Source organism: Vipera berus (genome assembly GCF_964194415.1).
Source record: "Vipera berus genome assembly, chromosome: 2".
NCBI classification, from domain to species: domain Eukaryota; kingdom Metazoa; phylum Chordata; class Lepidosauria; order Squamata; family Viperidae; genus Vipera; species Vipera berus.
Window position 1 is genome coordinate 107,988,307 of NC_138203.1, and position 27,269 is coordinate 108,015,575.

Here is a 27,269-nt window from a genome sequence, read left to right on the forward strand (position 1 = left end):
GTGCAAATCCAGTCTGTTTTTTTGTCCTCTTCTCTCTTGCCCCTCCTCCTCCTCCTTTTTTTTACATTCGGTACAGCTCCAGCTGACTCTTCCTCCTCCTCCCAAAGCTGCATCTTTTTTTCTCTCTCCCTCTCCCACCCAAACTGCCTCATTTTATAGCCTCTCCTGTCTCTGCCACCCTCCTCCTACTTTCTCTTCCGGGTGTGCCAGAAGTGTTGATCCTGGGGCTTTTGCCTTGCCCCAGCAGCCCTGCAGCTCCCGAGGACTCTCTCAAAGCAACTCCTGTGTTGCGCCACTTTGGCTCATTCCTTCCCCTGCTACCCTGGGCTGGGCTAGGTAGGGCCATGTACCACCTGCCATGTGCCAATGTACCACAGGTGGTACACGTAGCACCGGTTGAATAGCCCTGCTCTAGAACAGGGTTTTTCAACCTTTTCACAGATTGTACCACTTTTACAACATGACAGTATTTGAGTACCACCAGTGCTTAGCAAGGTGTCAAAAACTTGATGATTAAAAAAAGGTGGGGGAGATTTTGGGTTTTACTGATTAGATTCATTTGTTGTTATAGAAATGGCTAGTTTATAATATTATGGAGGTTCAATGTTAATGCTTCCTTCTACTGCAACAGAGGAAGTCTGTTCTTTTTCCCTTCTCCACCTCACTTTTTCCCCCTTTTTCCTCCCCACTATGTCCTACTATACTATTTGCTTTTGTATTTTTGTATTTTATTCTATACTCTAATAAAATATTACAAACTGCAGAAAAAAAGGAAAAAAGTACCAGTTTTAATTTCTTCAGAGGCTGTTCGTTTGCTGAATCACTTTACCTTTGCACTGACAAATGTATGATGAATTTATCCATGTTTATTAATATGCACCACTACCAGCTAGCTCAGGGGTCTTCAAACTTGGCACTTTTAAGACTTGTGGACTTCAACTCCCAGAATTCCTCAGCCATCATGGCTGGTTAAGTAATTCTGTAAGTTGAAATCCACAGATTTAAAATTGCTAAGTTTGTAGACCCCTGAGCTAGCTGATCGGCCCTTCTTCCTCTCTCCCTTCTGAGCCCATTCCACAGTGTAGTAAGAATGCACCCTCCATCCCTTCCCTGTACCCTTAAAGACACAGGAATCAAGTGCAAAGCAAGAAAAGCTCACAAAATAAAGAAACACATAAACTCCAGGCTTTTTTCCCTTAAACTGCCTCAAGCGTGTCACGTGTCACAATGTTGCAATCTGAGACTGAAAGGCTCCAGCAATTGTTGAAAAGCTTTAACTTTAAATTAAGTCTGTTTACCTTCAAAGAAAACTTTCTAAAAGCCATAGACAGACTCAATTAAAGGGGGTAAAACTAATTACATTTGTTTAAACAGATTAAACCTTTCCCTGTTGTCTTTTTCCCCCTTGCCCACCCAAACCACCTCCTTTTATAGACTGTCCTCTCCTCCCCCCCCTTTCTCTTCAGTTCACCTCCAGCTCCGAGCGCCAATCAGCTGGAGCCAATCAGCTGGAGCCCTGCCAGTTCCTGCAGCTTCTGCCGAGCTCAGACAGTCCTGCAGCTGCAGCTGCCTCTCCCTCAGGCTTGGATCACTTCGGCTCATTCCCCTCCCCTGCTACACTTCTCTAGGATGGTCGCATACTACCTGCTACATGACAAAGTACCACAGGTGGTACGTGTACCACTGGTTGAAAAGCCCTGCTCTAGAACTTCTAGAGCCAGAATAGGAATCAAAAATTATAAAATTAGAGCACAGCATGTAATATCATCCTGACGAATCAGCAAACTATAAAAATACCTTGTTGACCTATTAAAGCAGAGTATGCAGTGCATTCCAAAGAATCCCAAATCCTTTGACATATGCTTTCAGAAATCAGTGCAGTCTTCTTGAAATTTCTTGGAACCAGGTCCACATCCAGGTCTGCGTTTAAATATGGAGACCAAATTCTCTTCTGTTTGTTCTTGAGGTAAAAGCATGCTAGTAAGCAAAATAGGATCCTTTTTATGTACCACTTCATAGAAAGGGCAAGTTTTCAAGTGTACAGCTATGGATGGAATATTGCTGAGTTGCCACTTATTGATAGTGGAGAACAGGGTGCTAAATTTCCAGATCTAGCAAAAGAGATGAACAAAAGATAGTAAGAAAATATCAGTATTGTGATAATAAGATCTTGCAAATAGCTCTTCCATATATGAACCAAAGGAAAGCATGGACAATATTTGTATATTCATTATTTCACTAACTTTGTCATGGTGAAAACAGGAAAGTGTTTATGTATTTTATTTATTAAATTTATGTGGCCACCCAACTCATAGAAAGAATAAATACTCTGATTTTTTAAAAAGTGAAAGTTATCAATTATAGGAGTTAAATAACTCTTTGATTTTAACAGAATAGTTGTGGGCTTTAATGCTTCTAAGACAGGCTAGATGTATGCACAATAGAAGATAACTTATCTCTATTGTGGCTAGAATTGCAAAGAATTAGAGATTATAGATTTGATCTACTTAAGTCAATATCTTGCATTACACTTTGTTAACCAGATCTTCCAGCCTTCACAGAATGTTCTTTCTTCTGCACACAGACATTCTTTTTGTTTACATTTTTCCCTGGTATCTCATTCCTTGGTATCCAAAGTTAAGGCAAATGACATAGATGGTACAAACATTGTAGATCATGTACCTCTGAAAATAGCCTCAATCCACAATCATTTGCATACATTTCACAGAGGATCTTTAAATGTATCAATCACTTTTATTATAGATGTAACAAGAGATGGTAGAAATTTTCATTTCAGAAGACTAGGTTTCATTGCTGATTTTGGAATGGAGTACAAGTATTTATTAAAGTTATTATTGGATACATTTTTCATAAAAAGCAGCAAGATTATTCAAAGTTAAATTTTGAAAGGAGAAAAAATAAAGGATTGTTATCCCTATTAAGGTTTAGCCCCACCCAGTGGTGGGATTCAGCCAGTTCCCACCACTTCAGCAGAACCGGTAGCTAATTTGTTGTTGCCCAGGCCCAGAATGGACTTCCGGAAGTGGAATCCACACAGAGAACTGGTTATTCATCTATGTGAATCCCACCACTGGCCCCACCCATATTTTCAGCAATATAGATCTGTGGTTTCCGCTATGAGTTTAACAAATTGTATGCTGCCCAAACATAACTCTTTACATTGTATCAGGAAATACTATTGGAAAGAGGGAGAGAATTTGGGATTACCAGAGCTATCACAGAATCAGGTTACTTACCTCAGTTTGTGTTTTCTCTTCAAGACATTGTGGCTGCAATTAAATATATGGAAGTGGGAATGCATTTGTTCATGATTGTTTTCTAACTAATTGATAAACACAATATAATGGGTGTACCTCTTGTTCTATTGGCAGAATATACCAAAGTTTTTTTCTATTTCAGTGAGGCATAATTAGTCCTTTGATAGAACCACCTACTTCGTCTGTTCTAATTCTGTTTCTTTGATAAATGCAGATGCTAAGATCTTTAGAGCTACCAGAGTCCCTAGACTGGAATGGATTCTTCCCAGGCTGGATTTACTTGAGGATCATCAATGCTCTGATAATGTTAGATATTTAATGATGCAATTGCTTTAGTTCAAAACACTAAAAATCCAGGACCTATTTTTTTAGATGTTGAAAAAGCATTTTATATGATTTCTTTAAAACTCTTGGACAAGTACTAGTTTAACATGAGTATCCATATTTTTATAATCTGCACTGATTTCTTTTTTTAAAAAAGACACTCTAGGGCAAATGTTATGTTACTCCAGAATTAGAGATTTTATTCAAACACCAGATGCTGACTATTGTGCTTGTTGTCAGGAAGACTATGCTATCTGTGGTATCTGTTGATAAATAAAACGTTCTCTATAGGAAGAAACATTTTTATTTTAATGTGATTCCAAGGCACATTTTTTATCTATATAGCTATCATCTGAAGTCAATTTAACAAGTTGTTGGTTAAATTCTTTAGTTGAGATGGTTGGGAATTATAGTAAAATTTCTAAATAACTTTAGATATGGATGTGGTATGGGTAAAGATGTTAATATACTTTTTATATGAATGTTCATATTTCCTTAATTCAAATTCAAAGTATATAATTCTTTGGATTCATGGAGGATCTAAATACAATCAAACTTGGAACTAAAGAGAAATTTCCTGACAGTGAGAACAATTAACAATGGAACAGCGTACCTCCTGGAGTTGTGGGTATTCCATTGCTAGAGGTTTTCAAGAAAAGATTAGAAGCCATTTGTCCACAATGGAATAAAGTATCTGCTTGGGCAGGGGGTTGGACTAGAAAACCTCAAAGGTCCCTTACAGTCCTATGATTCTATGATCTTTACTGCAGATGTTATCACCTAGCCAGGTTTGCAATAGGATATATTGTCCCTCAGATTGTCAACCTCTAAGTCTTTTCATGTTTGAGGATTAACAATAATACACTGTTCTACCTGTGAGAAAATTGATAATCGATGCAGACTTCCAATTATAAGTATCATATGATCCTAGAACTATGCACCTGTTAACTGTAGCTGCCTCATATTACACCAGTGGTAACTTCTGACACTTGCAAAACCAGCCCTAGGTATTGTACACTAATAATCCAAAGATGTAACCAAAGCATATTCTTGACTCTTTCAGGGACTTTTACAGCTGGTACTGTAGTCATAATTACGGTACATAAAAATGCTCTTCAACCCAGCTGCCAATTATGTTCAGTGAGAGATAACAATCAAAGAACACTGCCATGCTGCATATCTATTCTTTCTGAGGTAATATAACATCACACAAAATAGGATGAAACTCAGTTTTCATGTTCAGCTTCTACTGACCTACACCAATCCATCTTGTCTGGATTTAATTTCAGCTTTCTTTTTTCTAGCCTATGGTGTGGGGAGATTTTAACTTGACTTCTTTCTGGAAGAGAATCGGTGACAACACAGGGATTCATGGTCAAGCCACATTTTAAACCTGGTTTTTATCTTGGAGAGATGCAAAATACCTTAGACTGGGGGACATCTTGAAGGAAATAGTGATTTACCCTTTTTCATGAAGCCATTAATTTCCCTTTATAAAGAGGGTTGATGAGAATACCTTGGACATCCAGTTGCAGAGACACCTGAAAAAAATGACCTGGATATTTAAAACCTAATTGCTATGCTGTTGCTGGTCAATTGTTTATTCTTTGGGCAGGAAGTTTGAATTTGAATTTAAAGTACTTAGCTTGCATCCAGTAATGATCCATATGTGGATATGCGATTGGAGGTTCTATGGGTCCATCACAATAGTCACATTTTGTATTTTGTCATAAATTGAAATTGCTAAAATTTTACATAGGCAGTACATTTGGAAAACTTTTTTCTAATAATTTGGAAGCAACGTCCAAGATTCTGTACCACACAGAAGCATTGAAAATATTAAAGATTGATAGAAGTGCTTTTGCTAGCAATGCTAATGCTGTTTTATTTGCCAGAGGTATCATATCTTGCTTTTCGTTCTTGGACAAATGAGCTGAGATATTGAAATTGTTCAGCTTGCTCAATCTGAACTCCATTAAAGTGGATGATTGCCTGAAAATCCTCATTTATGAATATTTTGGTTTTGTCAGTATTAATGGTTAAGCCATGTGGATCAACAGTTCTTACATCAAACTGAATGCCATAGGCTTCTCTTTCAACTTCTGTAAAAATCACCCTGTCATCAACAAACATGAAATCTATGATGAATTCCTTGTCCAAATTTTATATTACAATTGGGCTGTTGGTTTGATCTCTGAGCCTGGCGATTTAGCTGCAAATGTTTCGTCTCCATTCGGGGGGACATCTTCCTTGAGCTTTGAATTGTACAATTCATAGGTGTTGCCACTTAGCTCAATGGAGCTGTTATCACATTGTTTTACCAGTTAATTAAAAATATATATTTTCACTTATCAAATTTTTAAATCGCCCATATCCCTCACAAAAGGACTCTGGAAAACAATGTTAAAAGACAGGGGGAGAGCTTTCAAGGTGCTAACAGCCCCATGCTGCTTGCCCAGAGTTATGCAATACATAACTGTTTGTCACTGAGATAAAAAAAATGGAGCTTGGAGTCTAATGTTACATGGCAGAGAAGATTACCTCATAAATTGGGGCAGAATCTGATTGTGCTGGTACTTGGATTACAAAATTCATCAATTATGAAGTAAAAATAAAGGCAAAAGAATGGAAATCAGTCAATTGCCTATGGTTCGGCAATCACTTTGAAATTTGGAGACTCTGTGATCCTTCATTTGAGAAGTTTAAGTCAAATCAAGGATAATAAAAAAAGTTTCTTCCAACACATTAACAACAAGAAAAATGTCAAGGAAACTGTAGGCCCACTAAAGAGAGAAGATGGCAAGGAAATTACAGGCAACAGGGAGAAAGCAGAGCTGCTTAACTCATCCTTTGCATCAGTCTTCACACAAAAAGAAACTATAGCCCAGCATACCAAAAAAACCCACTGCAAAAGACAAACTAGAAACAAAAAATTCAAATAAGCAAGAAAATGGTAAGAGAACACCTATCCCACGGGTCGGCAACCTGCGGCTCCGGAGCCGCATGCGGCTCTTTAAGCCATCTCCTGCGGCTCCCAGTCCTCCTCCACCGGCGGAGGTTTGGGGAGCTGCACATGCAGCTCTCCAAACCTCCACTGCCCCGTTTGCAGAGCTGCTGTCTTCGTCCATGTTTGACAAAGGCAGCAGCTCTCCAAATGGGCGGCGGCGGTTTGGAGAGCTGCACGCGCAGCTCTCCAAACCTCCACCGCCCCGTCTGCAGAGCTGCTGCCTGCGGCGGAGGTTTGGAGAGGTGCACGCGCACCTCTCCAAACCTCCACCGTCCTGTTTGCACAGCTGCCATGTTCGTCCATGTTTGATGAACGCGGCAGACCTCCAAACGAGCGTCGGCGGTTTGGACAGGTGCGCGCGCACCTCAGAATGCGGTGCAGGCGTCAGGGCGGTGCATGTTTTCGCTTGTTCTGCGCATGCACGTGCGTGCATGCATGCGCGCGCACATTTTGCGGCTCCCACTTTTTTGTGTGTTTGTCGGAACCAGTTCCGAGTGGCTCTTTTGCTGTTTCAGGTTGCTGACCCCTGACCTATCCCAATGGTGGCAAACCCTTTAGAGACCAAGTGCCCAAACTGCAACCCCAAACCCACTTATGTATTGTCGTGTGCTGGGTGGGTGTGGCCCATTGAGTGAGAGTGGTCCATTGGGTAGGCATGGCTGCGGTGGTAACGGCAGACTAGGTGGGACTGAAAAGTTCAATCAATTCCAACTTTGCGAGATCTTTTTTTCCCCCGCAAGAAGTTGAAATTGATTGATTGAACTATTTTTTTTTTGCACACGGCGGCAGAGGCCTAAAGCAAAAAGTTTTATAAAACCCAGCTTGAAGGCCTAGGACTGGGATGATGGCGCACGTTCCCACAGAGAGGACTCTGCGTGCCACGTGTGGCACGCGTGTCAGAGGTTTGCCACCACGGACCTATCCGACCTTGACGAATATAAATCACTGGGACCCGACAGATTACATCCCAGAGTTCTGAAGGAGCTGGCAGATGTTATCTCAGAACCATTGCACCACATCTTTCATAAATCCTGGAGCACCGGGGAAGTACCTGAGGATTGGAAAAGGGCTGATGTGGTCCCCATCTTCAAGAAAGGGGGGGGAAAAGACCCAGGAAACTACAGACCAATCAGTTTAACACCAATACCTGGGAAGATCCTAGAAAAGATGTGTGAACAACTAGAAGCAAACAAAGTTCTAACTAGCAGCCAGCATGGGTTTGTTAAAAATAGATCATGCCAAACCAATCTTATTTGATTCTTTCATAAAGTGACTAAACTAGTAGACCAACAAAATGCTGTAGATGTAGTATACTTAGACATAGTATACTTAGATTTCAGTAAGGCATTTGACAAAGTAGACCACAATCTACTGCTTGGTAAGCTAGAAAAAGGTAGAATAGACAACATCACCACCAGATGGATTTGTAGCTGGCTGACAAACTGTACTCAACAAGTAGTCCTCAGTGGTACTACATCCACATGGAGAGAAGTAAGCAGTGGGGTACCACAGGGCTCTGTCTTTGGCCCAGTATTCTTCAGTATCTTCATCAATGACACCTAATCTATACTTATATCTTTGATTTTTCCTGCCTAAATGTAAAACTTTGCTTTTCTCCACATTAAAACTCATTTTGTTAGATAGGGCCGATTGTTACAGTTTGTCAAGATCTTTTTGAATCCTGAGCTCATATGATTAAAGGCCTGGAGACTAAAACATATGAAGAACAGCTGCGGGACTTGGGTTTGGCTAGTCTAAAGAAAAGAAGAAATAGGGGTGACATGATAGCAGTATTCCAGTATTTGAGGGGCTGCCACCAAGGAGAGGGGGTCACGTTATTCACCAAAGCTCCAGAGGGCAGGACAAGAAACAATGGTTGGAAACTGATCAAAGAGAGAAGCAACCTGGAATTAAGGAGAAACTTCCTGACAGTGAAGACAATTAACCAGTGGAACAGAAATCGTGGGCGCTCCATCACTGGAGATTTTTAAGAAGAGGCTAGACAGTCACTTGTCTGAGATGGTATAGGCCCTCCTGCTTGAGCAGGGGGGTGGACTAGAAGATCTCCAAGGTCCCTTCCAGCTCTATTCTATTCTAAATTCTATGATCATGCAATTCTGCTTGTCACAGGATTGTTTAAACTACAGTATGCGCATGCTTAACTAAAATTACAGGTAGTCCTCAATTTATGACCACAACTGACCTCAAAATTTCTGTTATTAAGTGAGACATTTGTTAAGTGAGTTTTGCTCCATTTTACAATCTTTCTTGCCACAGTTGTTAAGTGAATCATTGCAGTTGTTCAGTTAGTAACCTGGTTGTTAATTGTATCTGGCTTTCCCATTGACTGCTTGTCAGAAGGTCACAAAAGGTGATCCCATGACCCGGGACACTGCAAGTCATAAATATGAGTTAATTGCCATGTGTCTGAATTTTGGTCATGTGACCCGGGGATGCAGCAACAGTCGTAACTGTGAAAAATAGTCATAAGTCACTTTTTTCACTACTATTGTAATTTTGAACAGTCACTAATAATTGTAAGTTGAAGACTTACTACTTTGTAATGCTAAAAATATGCATAACCTAGAAGCCAATATAAATATCTTTCTGTCTTTCTATTTGGATAATTCTGCTGTACTTTTAGGTATCCCCAGTACTTGCCTTTCCACAGACTCTCCATAAGGTTCTTCCATGAGAATATCTCTTCTTTTTCCATAACAGAAAAACCATTCCTCTTTCATGCAGCAGAGTAGCACAGATATCCCTCATCTGTACTGACACCTGAGCCAGCTGAGACAAGCTAACACTATCCAAAAATCCAGCAATGTACTTCAGAATCTCCAAGGGAAGACTAGTTAGAGCAATCCTTTCATTCCTTTGTCTACTTCTTATAAAGTTACTTTTCTTGGCTTCTGAGAGCACAGGGTCAATCTCTGGCTTAACAGCAAATGCCATGAGATGCTGATTGTAGATAACATTTGCCTTTTGCCCAGAAGGATGCCAAGGATATTGAACAAAAGTGCATCCCAAATAGGCAAGTGGGCAGCGGCGCTGGAACCACCCATCTAGGGAGGACTGGATATCTGCATGAATATTCTTGAAATGTGAAGAAAACTCATCTCTCCTAAAAAAGTGGTTGCAAGAGAATGTAAATGCAGAGCTGCTTTTGTTGTATCTCTGGGTTACACTCTCACTATGGAGCTGTAGATGGAGATCCAGTGGGTCTTTTGTAACTAAAATATCTGCTAGAACAGCTCTTGAAGAAAAAGGTTGGGCAACAAAGCTGTATGTTTGAGTGCCAATATCCACATATAAGGCATCAGTGGACTTGGTTTTAGATATCTCGTGACCTTTTAGTTCCTTCTCAAGAGCGCACAACAGTGTCGTTTTTATTGTGTTTGATTTGGGAAGTTCTTTAACATCTATGTCCAACTCTGAAGTATCCAGGGATATGCTCTTACTTGGCTTTTTATGTGCCACAGGATCCCCAACCTTTGTTCTTTTGCCACAGTAACTAAGTGGCGGTCTGAAGGTGGTCTCAGTCTTCAGTGCTTGAGCTTCCAGGTTTCCATATACAAAGTCTTTTTCTCTGGGAGTGCAAGCAGGCATCTGACCAAAATGAATGAGCATCCTTCCATGGTGCACCAAGTACATGTTATACTCACCAACAGGAACCTCATTCTTCAGCCTCTCTAGCACTCCATCTTGCCAAGGAGCCAACCCTGTTTTTTCAGCTGCTAAATTGATTTGATGGATTTTGTTTTTTTCAATGCCTTCTGTACTGCTGGCTTCTTCCACAGTGCTGCCAGAAGCATGTTCTTTATGTGGAGATCCACTTTCAGATGCATTTTTCGTATTGCTGAGTGACAGTTCTGCTGCCTGGCATGCTTTAAATTCTTTACTAAACATATTTTCCCAGCTTTTGTAACCAATCAAATCCACCCCATCTTTATTTTTTGCCAGATGTTCACGTTCCTGCTGAGTGAGCACAGCTGCCTCAGTTTTATTTGATATGGCCTCCTCAGCAATTCCTCCAACAGCTTTTTCTTCAAAACAGTCAATATCCTCTGTTGTTCCTTCCAGGGTACAAGCTCCTCTGCATTCTGGGAAGAGCTCAGCCATTTTGAGTGCTTTAAAGAGAGCTTCCTGATCTCTCAGAGCTATGGCTACATCCAGGCACTCTTCCTTTGGCTGTTGCTTCATAATGTTCTCATGAAGAATGGCTTCAGAATCTGCACATGGCCAACGGTTCCATTCCATAGAACAGGAAACTATGCTGGCAGGGCAAACTTGGAGATGTTTTGCCACTTTAAAACGGGCCATTGTAAAAGGGCAGCCATAAATAGAATTAAGGCATGAAACTTGTTCCAGGGGACACAGGAGTTTATGATCATCTTCTTTGCACATATGAAAGACAGCACCACAGTGAGAGCGGCAACTGATCACTACACATGAGACTGAAGGCTCTGCAGGAGCTTGGCAGTATTTGTTGAAACACTTCTCACAGTGCTTATGCAGTCCAAGTGGAGTCCGCCGTCTGCTAATCTAAAGGAAGGCAGAGAGGGCGGGAAGAGAAGCAAGTATTCAACGCATTTAGGAACACTGAAACAATGTTTGAGGCTAAAAGGATTCTGCATGTTGAAATGCACAGGAACTATTTTACACAAAAAGGGTTTGGCAGATGACCAGCCACTTTCAAAATATCTATGAGATGTAGCTACAACTCTGTAAAATTTTAATACATTAAATCAAGTAACAATTCCGGTTTATCCATAACCAATAAGAAAATTAAGGCTGTCTGAATAATTGCAAAACTTGAATTCTGAACCTACAGTGCTGAAATTTATTTCCCTTTTACCCAAGAGCCTTGATACTGAAGTGCTTGGCTACTTTCTCTTTTAAATGTGGTTGTCAACCTTCAATCAGAAAAGAGTTTCTGAAGCAACCAGTGTTTGACCAACACTTAATTGGAGAGAAATCAGGCCTAAACTGAATCTGCTTGGAAGCATATTATGGGTAGTCCTCTACTTACTACCACAGTTGACCCCCAAACCTCCATTGTTAAGCAAGGCAGTTGTTAAGTGAGTTGTGCCCCATTTTATGACCTTTTTGCCACAGTTGATAAGCAAATCTGTGCAGTTGTTAAGTGAATCATGTGGTCCTTAAGCAAATCTGACTTATCCCATTGACATTGCATGCTGGAAGCCAGAGGGGAAAGTTACAAAGGGTGATCGTGCAACTGTTATAAATACCTGCCAGCTGCCAAGCACCCAAATTTGATCGCATGACCATGGAGATACTGCAACAATCATAGGTGTGAAAACTGATCATAGGTCACTTTTTTCAGTGCCATTGTAACTTCAAACAGATTGTGATATAGTTTCTGTTTTTCTTCTCTACATAGCACTTAGACAAAAATAATCAATGCTGCAAGTGTACTAATATGTAAGTGGACTGGTTGAATGTAGCAGTGGATAATTTGGGAAGAAAAGAGAACGAGCAAAAAAAAAGTAGATAATTAAGAAGAAAACAAGAAAATGTCTTAATTGTCCTCTTAACTAATTAAACTACTTGAAACAGGTTATTTTCTCTAAAACATTTCATTTTTCCAAAGCTGAAACAAAAAAAATCTGAATTTATACCCGTAAAAATTTAAAACTTACTTTGTTTGAAAAGGACAGTGATGTAAACATTTAACTTTTTTCTATATTCAGATCCTAAGAGCTTTAATAATTGTACACTATCTTATGGGTTTGGGTTTGGGTTTGTTTGTTTTGTAAAATATAGTCTCTAAGCGATGTTTGACTCTTGACATCTTCAGGGATCTATCAGAAAAATATTCTAATACCAGCAGTTTAACAGTGGGATGCTTTATTCCAGATAGTGATAGGTTTCCCTTTACTAGGAATCTAGTAAAAGTTAATAAAGTACTGTCCAAGCAGATGCTGGACAGCATCAGCCTGGGACATACAATATTAATTTGCATTTCTTCACTGTAGGGAATTGAGATTTGGAAATCATAGAATTTCAATTACAGAAATTTGCTTATTTCTACATTTAATTTTTAAATGCAGTTGAGGGCCCCCCAGAGTTGCTTAAGATAGGTGGCCATATACATTTTTTAAATAAATCATTTATACTCACCAGCACAAAAAAGCAATTAGCATCAGATGGTTATGTTCCATAAAAAAGGGGTATGAAATTATTAAACTATTAATTTAAGCAATATTCAACAATATCAAGTGTTTTTGGAGCTTATTATTCATTGAATTATTGGATTAATATCCCGGTTTTTCATTCAGGACTTAGAGAAAATAGCAAGGAGCTGAAAAACAAAAATTTAACAAAAACCCACTCATCTTTTTAAACCATCACATGGTTTATTTGTTTATGTATGAAAGTGGCCATTGTAGTTCATTTTATAAAACAGAGGAACAAACCTGATTTAGCAGACTATGCAAACTCAGTTAACATTTACCTGCTGGCTATTATTGTAGAGAACCATTATTATATCACCACCTCAAACAAAACTGAAGAGTAAAAAGATTTAAAAGTATATTGTAAAAATGATATTAAACAAAAAACACATTTTTTCTTCTTTATTATATTTCAAAAGTACCTACCATAGTTCCAGTCAGTGGTCTTTGATGTCTCTAGAAGAAAAATTAAAATAGTTAATAAAAAGAGCTCCTTCCTGGAATTTAGAATGAGATATCTGATACTGTATTTAAAAAGATACTATCAAAAATGATATTATTTTATAAAACTATGGTGTTAATGCCATTAGCTTACAGACTGTGTTATTTGACATTTTATTATTAGTAATAAGGATAAAAAAAACTTTTTACCAGAATTCCTAGGATGGCTTGAGATTCTATTACCCTTGAATTTTATACCTATTCCTTGCATCATTAGGCAGGGCCCAAACTACTGTTGTGCCCTTCACAGAACGGTCATCCCTATTGTTCATGCCAGCACTGAAACATATTTGATCTCAAATAAAATAATGTAATTTGGGCAGTGGGAGTTAATGCAGTGATGACAAATCCCTACTTCTCTTTCTCCCAGTGGAACAAAGAAGGAATGTTGCACTATTAATACAGCCAACCAGATCCTACATATATATATCCTGAACACTGCCTACAAAAACCCTATATTTTGTACTGTCACCCTGTTAGTGACTACGTTTTCAGTAAATCAAAGTGAATGTGGTCTTCTCGTTCTTAATACTAAGGCTATGCTATAGCAATAGATTTCCTCTGAGTATAATAAACATTTACTTTTCCTCCTGGAGGCAGAAAAGCCACATATTCTGAAATAAACTCTTCAATGCTATTAGTTGCCTACATAATGAATTTACAGCTTCCTCCATAGTGGAACTGATGCCTCCAATGCCAAGATTACTGTACTAGGAGTAAAACTAATTAATTTATATAAACCTAGAGACAACAAAAAGTAACTGACTGTCCATTGTTCATGTTTCTGTATTTAAAAAGTTATGCAACTTTTATAAATGGACTCCTCTCAGAAATTTTCAAACTGTTCAACATATGATCAAGTATAATTAACTGACTTTGTGATCATGTCCATACTAAAGATGGAAAGCTTCACTAGATGATAGTCTCATTATTTCATCCATTAAGGTCTGAGCTCTTTTAAAGAGTTTGCTTCTTCAGATTATGATGTTATTAGAATCAGTTGGACAAAATGTATTAAGTGAGGTTGCATTTGCATAATATAAACAAATATTTACTTTTCCAAATAAATACTTATTACGTGAATTATTTCAAAACATTATTTAAAATTTAAATAACCTATGAGACTCCTATTTTTACAGATTTCCATTGATAAGAGCTTACAGGGAGTATGTGAAACTTATTTCAATTAATTGACCTGATAATTTATCAAATGTTCATACTAAATCAATTAATTTTATATAGAACTTTGATAATTATCAATCAGATATATATCATCAGCATGCAATAATAATATTAATAGTATTATTCAGAATACTGTATTCAGAATATTCTTCAATTGTCCAATAAGACAAGTAAATAGTCCCCAAATCTAATTTACTATATGAGGAGATGAAAGCCATCCTTGATGAATTCCACAAGGCATCCTGACAGGTAAGGAAATAATTCAGTTTGTAATATTCTTGGTTCAAATATTAATATAGCACATCTTAATGCAGCTAGTAAAAAGGCAGTTGTTAAATTAACATTTGTTCTGAAAATTTAAATTATTTCACTATCTCAGATATTCTGTACCAAGTTATAATGACCTCTGTTTTTCTTCTCACATTGACCTATAATACAACTATTTTTCCAATCAACTAAGGAGAGGGTGCTAAGAAATATGTCAGGAATAAATCTGAATTGAAGAAAGTATATTCCTGTTGCAAAGAATTTAACTACCAAATTAAACTTTAGTGCCTAAACTTACAGCATTTTCCATGAAGGAGAATTAAAAATTAGTTGAAACTGTATTATAGCCCAGAAAGGAAAAAAACATCCAGCTGTAATTACCTGATCCATAACTACAACACTAAAAATATTTAAAATATGTATATAAAAATCTGAAAAATGCTTAGTTAGGCCATAGTAAATAATTCATGCAACTTGGCTCTAGCTTTTGGTAACTACACCAACAACTTCTGAAAGAGAAGTACAAGACAATCACAGTTTGTCAGCTCCCTAACTCTAATTAAAATAGAAACAACAAACAGCACAAGTCCAATGAATCATAATATTCTGGAGTTGGAAGGGACTATGAGGATCATCTAGTCCAGTTGTGGCGAAACTATGGCATGCGTGCCAGAGGCGGCACTCAGAGCCCCTTCTGTTGGCCCGTGCACCATCACTGCCGCCAGCAGCAGGTCCATCAGGCTGCCAGCGCCACCTGGAGCAGGAGCCCCTCCTAGCACAAAGGAGGCGAGGCAGCCGACTAGCCAGCTCGAATAGAGGTGGCAGAGCAGAGGTCACCAACCATTGTCGAATGGTGGACTGGAAGAAAAGGGAGGGGGAAGCATTTTACATGCGTGCATGCGTGCATGGGGCCGTGAGGACACACACGCTGCAAATTAGGCGGGGCTAGTGCCTGTGTGATACTCACTAGCTCTGCCCCATTCTTGCATGATGCAGCACCTTGTATCTGCACCCTGCGGTGTGGCGGCACCCATTTTTGCACCTTGCAGCACGGTGGCCCATTTTTGCACCCCCAGGTTTTGCGTGCCAGAGGCGGCACTCAGAGGCACATCCCTGCCCCCCCTCCCCCCCGAGGCCACCACAATGCTGATGCAGCCCTGGCACTTTGTGATAAATAAGTGGGTTTTGGGTTGCAGTTTGGGCACTCGGTCTCTAAAAGGTTCGCCATCACTGATCTAGTCCAACCTTTTGAAACATGCAGGAAAACTAATCAAATCATCTTTGTGACATAACTTTTTATCTGTCTTCAAGTCAGTGTTATTATTATTAAATGTGTTTGTCTTAAAAAGATATTGTTAAACTATGGAACTGTTGAACCACTTTCTGCTCACAAAAGTCTTTAACAGCTCAGCTGAGCTACTGATATCTAGCAAAGCAATAAATCCAAATATTCCTCCCAAGAATTCAAGAACTATTCAGTTTGGTAATATTCCAGTTTCATAAATTAAAAGCAAAAAAAGCTGACCACAGCACAGTTAAATCTACAGGTAGTCCTTGACTCACAACCACAAATGAGGCAGGAATTTTGGTCATAAGTCATTGTGATCATAAGTCGAGTCACTACATGACTGGATTCAATTTTACGACCATTTTAGATGGTCGTAAATGAGTCACCTGGTAATTAAGCAAATTACATGGCTGTAAATCCTAATCCAGCTTATCCAATGGGTGTGATCATGTGACTGCAGGACATTGCAACCGGTTATAAATGCAAACCGGTTGCCAAGCACCCAAAATGCAATCACATGACTGTGGAAGTGGTACGGAAGTTGTAACTTTGAGGACAAGTCATAAGTAATCTTTTTGAGTCCTTTGTAATTGGTTAAGCAACCAGTCATGAGTTGAGAACTACCTGTACTTCTACTGTTGATATAAAGACTTACAAAGAGTTGTCAAGCAGTCTCATTAGAGAGATGCCAGCTGAATGCCAGCTGAACTGACAACATGTATGCTCTTCAGTTTGACAGAATATAGGTCAGATAGTTTGATGAATCTGAGATCAAAGAGCTAAGTTGGAGAAATAATGACTTTTGGGTGATTATAGAACCAGCTTACAGTTATCCTGATCATTGCATTAACTACTGAATGGCATATTAATAGCTTGTCAAATGCTGGCAAAGTATCTATAACAACATTTACTAGATTCACAGGACAACCACAATACTCAGAACAGTAGCTGGCTCCAAACTGATTCATATGTTTACCAGGTTGTCAGACCTGCCCCAAGGTAATCATTTAGGAAAGCAGACTCTGAACTCCAATTGATTCAAGTGAAAAGAACTTTTACTAAAGATGTTGGTTGCAGGAAGGTGAAGCAGAAATTGAAGTGTGGAGTGTTGTTTTTTTTGGATGCATGGTTGCAGGGCCTTCTCCTGGTTTTTTTGTATGAGGACTGCCCCCATGGCCACATCACTGGCATCAGTTTGGATGACAAAAGGAGCGTTCAGGTCTAGGTGTTTTAGGACCGACTTGGCCGCAAACAGGCATTTTTAGTTTCTCAAATGCTACTTGACATTCCTTTGCCCATTGGAGCATCTGGCTGGGCTTGGGCATCCACCCCACTTTTGTTTTTAGCAAGTTTGTGATGGGGAGGACGATTTCTGCAAACAAGGGGATGAATTACTGATAGAAGTTTGTGAATCCCAAAAAGCTCTGCAGTTATTTTCTTGAAGATGCCTGGCATAACTGGTACAAACAGTTCTGGTCTTCCTCACATCTCAGCTCCCCTTTCCCATTTCCCACCATTTGATACACAGGTGTGGATTGCCCCAAATGCCTATGCTCTTCCTTCCCCTTTGATGGCAGGATGCCAGCAAGGTGTCAGGCCGTCAATGGAAATCCTGACAGCAGATATTATCAAATATCATAGCATATGACCATTCATGGTGTATAAATGGCTGAGGGGAAAAATGAAATTACTACATTAATTGCAGGTGGAAATCATAATTCTCTGAATTATACCAAGAAAATGGTTTCATATTCTCTGATTTTTCAGCTTAACATCTTACCTGAAAAAGTATGATGCCTGTCAAAAAATCCCACCATTTTGGGAATAATATATAAAATCTCTTCCATTTATTCCAGCTTCCATGATGGCTTAACAGAGCCCCTTTTAAGGTTGTCTCCCCTTCAGCATGAACTTTCATCAATCTTTTCAAGTATGGGCAATTGGCTATAAAGATTATCAAAAGCAAATTAAAGAAGCTTTCATGTCATCTACTTTCAGCCAGAGGAAATAAGCCTTTCCTTTAAGAAATCAATGAATGTTATGTAGTCAGTTTTGATTACTGTCAGTCTTTACACTGAGTACAGCTATAAATCTTGGGTCTCCCAACACTTAGCTCCTTATTCAGTTGAGGGCTTATTTGGCAGAAGACTCACAGACACAACTCAGCAAAATGTCTTCAATAAAGATCTCTTTCCATCCCATCCATACTCCACTATAATTATTTCATCAAAGCTGAAGCAGGACAGGTTATCATAGTTTGTGGAATCCCTTCATAAATGAGATCATCCTGTATTTTGCCTGACAGTCCTTTATACCAGTTAGTTGAGTTTATTTTGTCATAGTCCAAATTCTGAGCTAATACATAGTTGAAACTCAGTGAATACTTCTGAACAAAGGCTTAACCTGTGAGAGATAACAGATTTCATAACTGGCAGACACTTGTTTGACCAGATTCTTGAAGTTAGACATGCTACAAAATTAGTGAAGTTATCCAACAGATTGTCCATTGCAGCTTCCCCTGTCATTAGTGTAATGTATTGGGCTTTGTCTTGTTAAGGGAACACCACGTGGGTTAATTGCTGGAAGGTTGCTTAAGCAGGGAAGCTGGCTAATGGCTCCCAGACAACCCGTCTCTAGTGCCGCCATTGGCTGCCTCTAGGGCGGCAATAGGTTGCTTTAAACCTATTGGCCACCACCTAGAGGCCAGGGTATAAATTGCTGCATTTGCAGCTCTGTTTCTCAGTTCAGATCCTGCAAGCAATAAACAATGATCTTTGCTGAACTCACTCGCCTCGTCTCGTCATTGAAGCAACGAACCCAGTACACAACAATTAGACTAACCTGAACCCTACTTGAGCATAATGAGAAAAATCATAGTCTTATAGAGATGATTAATTTACTATGAGCTGTAAGTCTACTTGCATTCTTATATTTGCGTAGCAAGGAGTCAAATACTCCCTGTCAGATCTTGGGCCAGGACTCATACAGGGGCCGTGTGTTGGGCTTACAGTTAAACCAGCTGAATTAACACATATTGTTAATCACTTGAGTCTCATGCTGGAGCAAGGCATTGGTAACTGGATGAATTTAGAGGTTCAACTCGCAATAAGCTTTATTTCCAGAAAATATAAACAGACCAATGAGCCTAAAAACAAAGATCTATACTCTCAAAACTAAATCATTCTGTAAACTCCCATGGCTCTGGATTGCAACTGTATTTGGTTGAAGGATGAATCAGTCAAGAGTAGCAAAGAGTGAAAGGTCTTTTGATAACCATCTTTGATTTATCTGAGGATTGAATTATGAATTATGTCAGTCAGGTTCACTGGCAAGATTTTAAAAGAAGTTCGTGAACATTTGATATGACTTGACGTATACTTGGCTCAGTGCTCTTTGAAATACATATAAAGCAGTATGACTGGGTAATATAAATCTTACTGTATGCTAGAAAGGAGCCACTAAAACAGTGAATTGTCTTTGTCATCATGAAGATTTAGTTAACCTCATTATATCTGCTATAGCTTAAGTTTTTTCTTCTTTTCTCCTATCCTTACCATCCTTTAACATACTTTATGCTCTGCCTATCTTGGCCTTGAAGCTGGGTAACTTCAGGATACACACATAATTGACATCTTTCCCCTGAGAAATTCTGGCTCAACTTAACTCCCAAGTGGGAGCAGACATGTCAAACTTGCAAGGTCACGTGACGTCACACAATGTATCAGAGCTTTTTCTCCATTGCCAGGAATGGGGTGGGTGCGGTTTTGGAATGACACATCCGGCCCGTGGGCCGGCAGTTTGACACCCCTGGTCTAGAGTAAAACCAAATTATCAAGCACTAGAGTTACACTTAATGATGGCTTTTGAATTGCGGTGTTGAAGAAGACTCTTGAGAGTCCCTTGGACTGCAAGGAGATCGAATCAGTCAAGCCTAAAGGAAATCAACTCTGACTGGTTTTGGAAGGACAGATACTGAAGCTGAAGCTCAAATACTTTGGCCACCAAATGAGGACTCATTAGAAAAGACCCTAAAGTTGGGAATGTTTGAAGGCAAAAGGAGAATGGAGTGACAGAGGATGAGATGGTTAGATAGTGTCATTGATACAGTAGGCATGAGATTGGGCAGACTCAAGGAGTCAGTGGAGGATAGGGAGGCCTGGGATGCTATGGTCCATGGTGTCAGAAAGTACTGTACTAGTGATTTATAACATACTCCAGCCATTGTTGTAGCAATATATCATTACCAAAGATAGGCTTTATATTACTACAGCAATATATGAATAATGTTGTAAACACCTAGTGCATAAATGCTATATATCACATTGGTTCACCTTTTAAAATAAATATAGAATTGAAGATGCAACCCAAAAACATGACTATTTATTTTATTCTTGTGAGCATAAGAAGCACTAGGGACAAAGAGCCAGCCAGAGATGGAATACTTACTCTCCTTTCCCCTGATAATATAATCTTCAGTGTCTGCTTGACTTTGTCAGGGCTGGTAAGGAAGACAAAGATGGGCCTGGTTAGGATGTCCAAATTACACTAGAGCTATAGGATAGAGTGGGAAGTTGAAAAAACATCCCAGAAGGTGGCACTCCTATATTGCGAAGAAACAGAAACTTGTTCAAAATGGTCATAAGGAGACAAGATCAGCCTGAAGATGGTACTTACTCTTCAGAACTCTTCCTTTGAATCTGCTTCCTGCAGTACTTTTTCTCCCCTAACCTCTATGATGACAGAAAACTGAGAGAAAGTTGTCATTTACTTTGGCGAACTCTGTCCTCATGAAATCAGCATGAGCAATCATGATTGGCATTGGAAAGCATGGGCAACGTGTACCATGAAGAAGTGTAACCACTATTCTAATCAAACAAAGACAGAAATTCTATCTGCTACACAGTTCTGGTGATAAAAAATTAATCCACGAAGTGTTACCATCATCAGGAAAAAAAGGAATAGCTGTCCTTTGCAGCCATTTAAAATTAGCATTTTAGGTCAGGTTGAAGTTCAGCTATAGCCACCCTCAGTATTCTAGATCAGAGATGCCAAGTAGTTGCTAAGTGAAACTGCAACTGTGCTTATGATCTTATTTCAGCTTTCTTTCCTTTGCACACCTGCAAAGATCTAAATTCAAGGACTGGTCATAAAATTACTTTTTCCATCACCATCATAATTGTAAATTATCACTAGTCAAGGCTGTCACTAAATGAGGAATACAGTACCTGTATATATAGACACAGACACAAACAGGTATACATGTGTAGATATGGGTGTATTATACAGGTGAAACTCGAAAAATTAGAATATCGTGCAAAAGTTCATTTATTTCAGTAATGCAACTTAAAAGGGGAAACTAATATATGAGATACACTCATTACATGCAAAGCAAAATAGTTCAAGCCATGATTTGTCATAATTGTAATGATTATGGTGTACAGCTCATGAAAACCCCAAGTCCACAATTTCAGAAAATTAGAATATTGTGAAAAGGTGCAATATTCTAGGCTCAAAGTGTCCCACTCTAATCAGCTAATTAAGCCATAACACCTACAAAGGGTTCCTGAGCCTTTAAATGATCTCTCAGTCTGGTTCAGTAGGAATCACAATCATGGGGAAGACTGCTGACCTGACAGTTGTGCAGAAAACCATCATTGACACCCTCCATAAGGAGAGAAAGCCTCAAAAGGTAATTGCAAAAGAAGTTGGATGTTCCCAAAGTGAAAGTCCCCAACACTTTTGAATGGCCTTTTCCTGACAATCCTTTCCAGGCTGCGGTCATCCCTGCTGCTTATGCACCTTTTTCTTCCACACTTTTCCCTTCCACATAACTTTCTATTAATGTGCTTTGATACAGCACTTTGGGAACATCCAGCTTCCTACTGAACCAGACTGAGAGATCATTTAAAGGCTCAGGAACCCTTTGCAGGTGTTATGGCGATTAGAGTGGGACACTTTGAGCCTAGAATATTGCACCTTTTCACAATATTCTAATTTTCTGAGATTGTGGATTTGGGGTTTTCATGAGCTGTACACCATAATCATTACAATTATGACAAATCACTGCTTGAACTATCTTCTTCTTCCGTTTTCGTCTGGCTTGAGTAAGAAGTCATGTCCAATGTTGTGATTGTTGTTTGGTTGTCTAGGTTCTCAATATGCTGTAGTTGTTGATCTTTAGCACCCTCCATCTTAGTGTTGGTTTCTTCGGTTAGTGTTGCTTTTTGAATTGCAGATTTTTTAGTTGAAATCAAGATTTGGCTGTCAAAGTTCTCAGTAGGTTGTACTTGTTGTTCTTTAAAGTCCTCTTTAATATTAATTTCTTCCTCTTCTGTTGCTTTTTGGATTGTAAGTTCATCAGTTGAAATCAGGGCTTCATTTTGTAAATTTAAGCTGGCACCTTTGTCTTTCAGTCTGGAATTCATTAGCTCAGTAGCTTCAAGGATTTTTTCAAGTATAAGTTTATAGTTAAGTTGTGGGTAATATTCCTCCATTTCTATGATGTTTACAGATAGTCCTTTAGTGGAGGCTATTTTTGATAAAAGTCAGTAAATGTCCACCTCCACTATTCCTAGAAGTTGTTTTCACCGCCCAGCTGTTTCAAATTCTTATCTTTTTTTAGATAGTGCCAAGGACAAATCTAGGCTGTAAGCAGGTCTCACAGTCAAAAAAATTCACTTGCTATACCAGGCTTTACCACAAGATATCCCCGATAGCTTGTAAAGTCTTTTTCCAAACTCAAGTTAGGCCTTTATCCAGTTAAAAAAAAATTCCCCAACTTAACAGGTAGATAAGATAATGGGTCTCCATAGAAATAGGAATTTTTTGGGACCCCAAATATCCAAAAGGTGCAAGTCCAATTATTTAGTTGTTTAGTTTAGTTGTTCTTTTCAAGGCTTTATTTTCCCAAGGTAGGCAGACGCCACCATGTTAAATGGGGGAAAGAAATTTCAAAAAGCCTTCACAGGAAGATAGTTGGGATACAAGAAAGGTAAGGTAAGGTCTCACCCAATTCCTCCATGGTGCTTCGTTTTACTTGATGGTGATTTTGGATTTTGGCTGGTACGGTTTAGTGATCGGCCATGTTGATGGCCGATCTTTTCTCTGTTGGTCCAAAGGAGCTGCCTCAGATCAAACAGAAGGGCTTCTGCCCTTTCACGATCTATCGAGGGTACTCCTCATGGTTGTCGCCCCTCCAGGGTGACTTTTGACCCTTTTCAGGGGCCCCCAATGAAGGAAAACCAAGTGGCGGAGAGAGCGCTCTCTCCGCACATCCGCTGGCACTACAATCACAAACTGGAAGCCAGGATTTTCTCAAGTTTTGATATAGGGCTGATTGGTCTGTAGTTTCCTGGATCCTTTTTTTCCCCTTTTTGAAGATGGGAACCACATTAATACTTTTCCAGTCCTCTGGTAGATTCCCGGTGGTCCAGGAGCATTGAAAGATTTGATTCAGGTTTCCGAGATCACATCTTCCTTCAAAACCTTGGGATACAGTTCAACTGGTCCTGGTGATTTGTATTCAGCTAGGCTGGATAGGTGTTCTCTTGCCATTTTCTTGTCTATTTTGACTTGTATTTTTATTGTCTTCTGCAGTACTGTTTTTGATAGATTGGACTAATTTTTTTTAACTTTGTGTAAAAACAGACGGAAAGAATGAATTAAGCAGTTCCACTTTCTCCATACTACCCATCATCTCCTTGCCATTTTCTTCCATTAGTAGACTGATTGTTTCCTTGACTTTTTGTTTTTGTTTTTTTACATGTTGAAATAAACTTTTAAAATTATTTTTGGCATTTATTGCAAATCTTAGTTAATTCTGAGCCATAGCTTTCCTGACTTGTCTCTCAGTTCATCAAAGAATTATGTATGCAAATGTACTTGTTTCATCTGGAGTCTCTTTTTTTCTCAATAGTATTGTGTTAAACTGGGTTTTTATAATCTCATTTTTCAGAGTTTTCCAAACATTTTGAGCTATTTTCCTTTTTAAGATTTCCATCCATGGAATCCTTCATAAGCTCTAAGTTTGTTGAAGTCAGCTCTCTTAAAGTGTAAGACAGTAGTTGATCTTGTTCAATTACTTGTGCCTGCATTGTGTTAAATTCAAATACGACATGGTCACTCTTCCCCCAAAATTCTCGCAACTTCAATCCCTTCTATCACTTCATCCCTATTAGTAAGCATTAAGTTCAATATAGCTGACCCTCTGGCTCCCTCCTTTACCTTTTGGATAACAAGGTTGTCTAGAACCTGTTTTATCTCCCACTTGGTGCAGAGTCTGTCTTTCAGTTGATGTAAGGATAATTAAAGTCCCCCACCACTACTGTAGCATGTTTTCTACACACCTTAACTAATTGATTAATAAAATGTTCATCTATTTTCTCTGCTTAGTTGGGTGGTTTGTAGTATACATCTATGGCAATTTCATACATTTTTCCTTCTATATTAACCCAAATGCATACAAGAAGGTTTTTTTCCTTTTTTTTGCATTTCTATAGAGGTGTAGTTACTTCTTATGTATTCTACCTCCTCTTTTGTTAATTTGTTTTTTGAACAATTTAAATCTTTTTAGTGGTATGTTCCAGTCATGGGTTTCATCCCACCAGGTTTCAGTAATGGCAACAATGTTATACCTACTCCCATGTACTAACTAGGACTTCAAATTCGCCCTGCTTGTTCCTCATACTTTGAGCCTTAATGTATAGGCATCTATATGTTTTATTTTATTCTCATGTTTTTCCCTCACCAAGGATCCCAGAAAACACAGTTTTGAAACTTCCCAACTCATTCAAGCTCCCTACTACAATTAGTGGCCTTCAGATATATTAAGACTATATGCCAGTATTTTGACTTGGGCTGGATATACTGTAAATCTCAGCTTATCTGTGATTATTATAGCTAAGTTTACTCAGCTGTGATTTGAGGGTTTATATATGCTGAGCTATAGGAGTTTTCTCACAATTCAGTAAGCATCACTTGGAAATGCCCCACTAAACATTTTTAGAAAACACGTTCTCCTGATTTAGTATTTGTATCATCCCCTATTGTGGAGGTAGCCTAACTTTGTAATAGCTGTTCAAGTTTTAAAGTCTTCTTTGAAGGAAGTCTTGGCATTTGAATGATGACCATGCCTCAGCTCACAATCACATTGAGGATATGGTCAGGGGCTTGCATTTGCTAGGCTCCTATGTCCAGTTGAGGCATAACCCCCTCTTCTCCAATTCTTAGGAAATGCTTCCATTGCCACTTTGATTTGGGCTGCAAGAGAAACTGGACCCCTGATTTCTACAGTGACAACTGCTAATGTAATGCCTACTCCACACTTTGCATTACGGTATGTGGGTTCCTTATATGTGCATGTTCAGTAGTCTTCCAAACACCTTTTTTGGCACCTACTGATTTGTGATAATTTCAGAAGAAGCTGTTGGTGGTGCCCTAATTCCATGAGGTGAAGTTTCCTAATGGAGCCATTCTCATCACTGAAAAACTACAAAGGTCTGATAATTCTATCCTGGAATTTCAAAGGCTCTTTCTTATAATCACAATCAATGATTGTCCTAACTACTTAGTAAGGATTTTTTTCATTTATTATAAAGACAAAGGGTTTCCAAACACTAGAGGGCGATGCTCATCTCCCGTTCTTACCCAAAGGAGCCAGCACACAGAACATTGTTACTTTCCCACCAAAGTGGTACCTACCTATCTACTTGCATTTGCATGGTTTTGAACAGCCAGGCGGGCAGGAGCTGGGGCAAGTAATGGGAGCTCACCCCGACACGCAGTGCTTGGGTCTCAAACCCAGGCTGTCAGCTTTCCAGCGGACAAGCTCAATGTCTTTAACTGCTGAGCCATTGTGCCCCCTTCAGTTATTATAAATCATCATTATTACTTAGTACAAAGTTTTTTCATTTACTAAGATTCCTTATTATTATTTGATACAAAGATAGACAGGTTAAGGGCTATATGCAACTATAAAATCTCTTTTTTAAAATGTCCCCAACCTCCTTCCTCCCAGAAATTTCATCTTGGGTGAATGGTGACAAATTCCTGAAAAATATATACAGTTTCCCCCTGGTATTTGTCACAAAACAAGAATGGTATATAAATCACAATTAGGCTTAACGAACTTCAAAAATAATGCACAACCACTGACATTCCAGTTCCAACAACTGTGTGATGTCATTACATTATCATTCTGTCCACTCTGGCTCTAAGCTGATCAGAAAAGAAATAAGAGCACTCCTGGCCTTCTTTTGATTTAATGTCTTAAGGGACGGAGCCCTGGCACTGAAAACAGATTCTAAAGATGACATCATGCCTTAGGCTGACTATCATCTGTTCATGGAAGTAGAATAAATACACAATAGAAAAGAAAGTAACCAAGATAAGTAAGCTTTAAGACTACATGTAAACTGTGCAAGTGCTGATGGGCTTTAGGGAGGGAGGTATCTGAAACAGTTAGCTCAAATAGGTTAATGCTTAATCTCTCTCTTAATTTATTAACTTGATATATATTCCTTATTTTCGAGTGAAAGTACAGTATGTAAGCCTGCAGTCCAAACTTTAATCAATCCTTCAAGCTTCAAAATAGTCTAAATATTTGGACAAAACAATTTGCAAATTAACTGAAAGTTATTCTTTTCGATGGTGATTTTGACATAACAATATAGCGTTTATCTTTCAGCTTCTGTTTGAAAGGGTTTTCGTTTTAAAAAAAGCCTTACCGTTAAATGTACAATCTCTTTTCATGTACATAAAGTTCTCTTGGATTTATCCAGCTCAGCTGAAATGGCCGGAGAATGCTTGGAGCAAAGCACCGCACAAAGAAATCTGAGGAGGCAGGGGAAAAAAACTGAAATGGATCCATGTGACATGGACTGTTAAAAATAAAAGTGATGCACTAGGCAGCATGATTCACTTTATGGAACACTGTCCTTCCATGGTATTTACTCTTTGCTACTGCTAGAGTGATATTTAACACAGTTGCTGTTGAACACGTAATTCATATCTTAATAAAGGACAATATTACCAGTAAAGGCCAATGGTATTCGCTTTGCTGTATTATAGAGAAAATTTTGCATCCCTTCTTTTATTTTTCACTAAAAATATTTTTCCTTAGCATTTTCCATACATAGCAGCCAGATCACAAATCTTTATTTAGTACAAAATATTAGCTTTCTTGTCTCAAAATATAAAGTTCAAACTATCTTTATGAATCTTACTGA

General features: G+C 38.9%; 1 protein-coding gene across 1 annotated transcript; it reads right to left on the reverse strand.

Moving 5' to 3' along the window:
* Nucleotides 1–1,769: 1,769 nt before the first annotated feature.
* Nucleotides 1,770–26,809, reverse strand: FBXO40 (F-box protein 40). The gene is made up of 4 exons (XM_081317044.1): nucleotides 26,769–26,809; nucleotides 13,233–13,262; nucleotides 9,271–11,154; nucleotides 1,770–2,111 (listed from the first exon to the last, which is right to left on the reverse strand). The coding sequence occupies exons 2-4, from the start codon at nucleotides 13,233–13,235 to the stop codon at nucleotides 1,866–1,868; spliced, it is 2,133 nt and encodes a 710-aa protein (XP_081173170.1). The 5' UTR covers nucleotides 13,236–13,262; nucleotides 26,769–26,809; the 3' UTR covers nucleotides 1,770–1,865.
* Nucleotides 26,810–27,269: the final 460 nt, after the last annotated feature.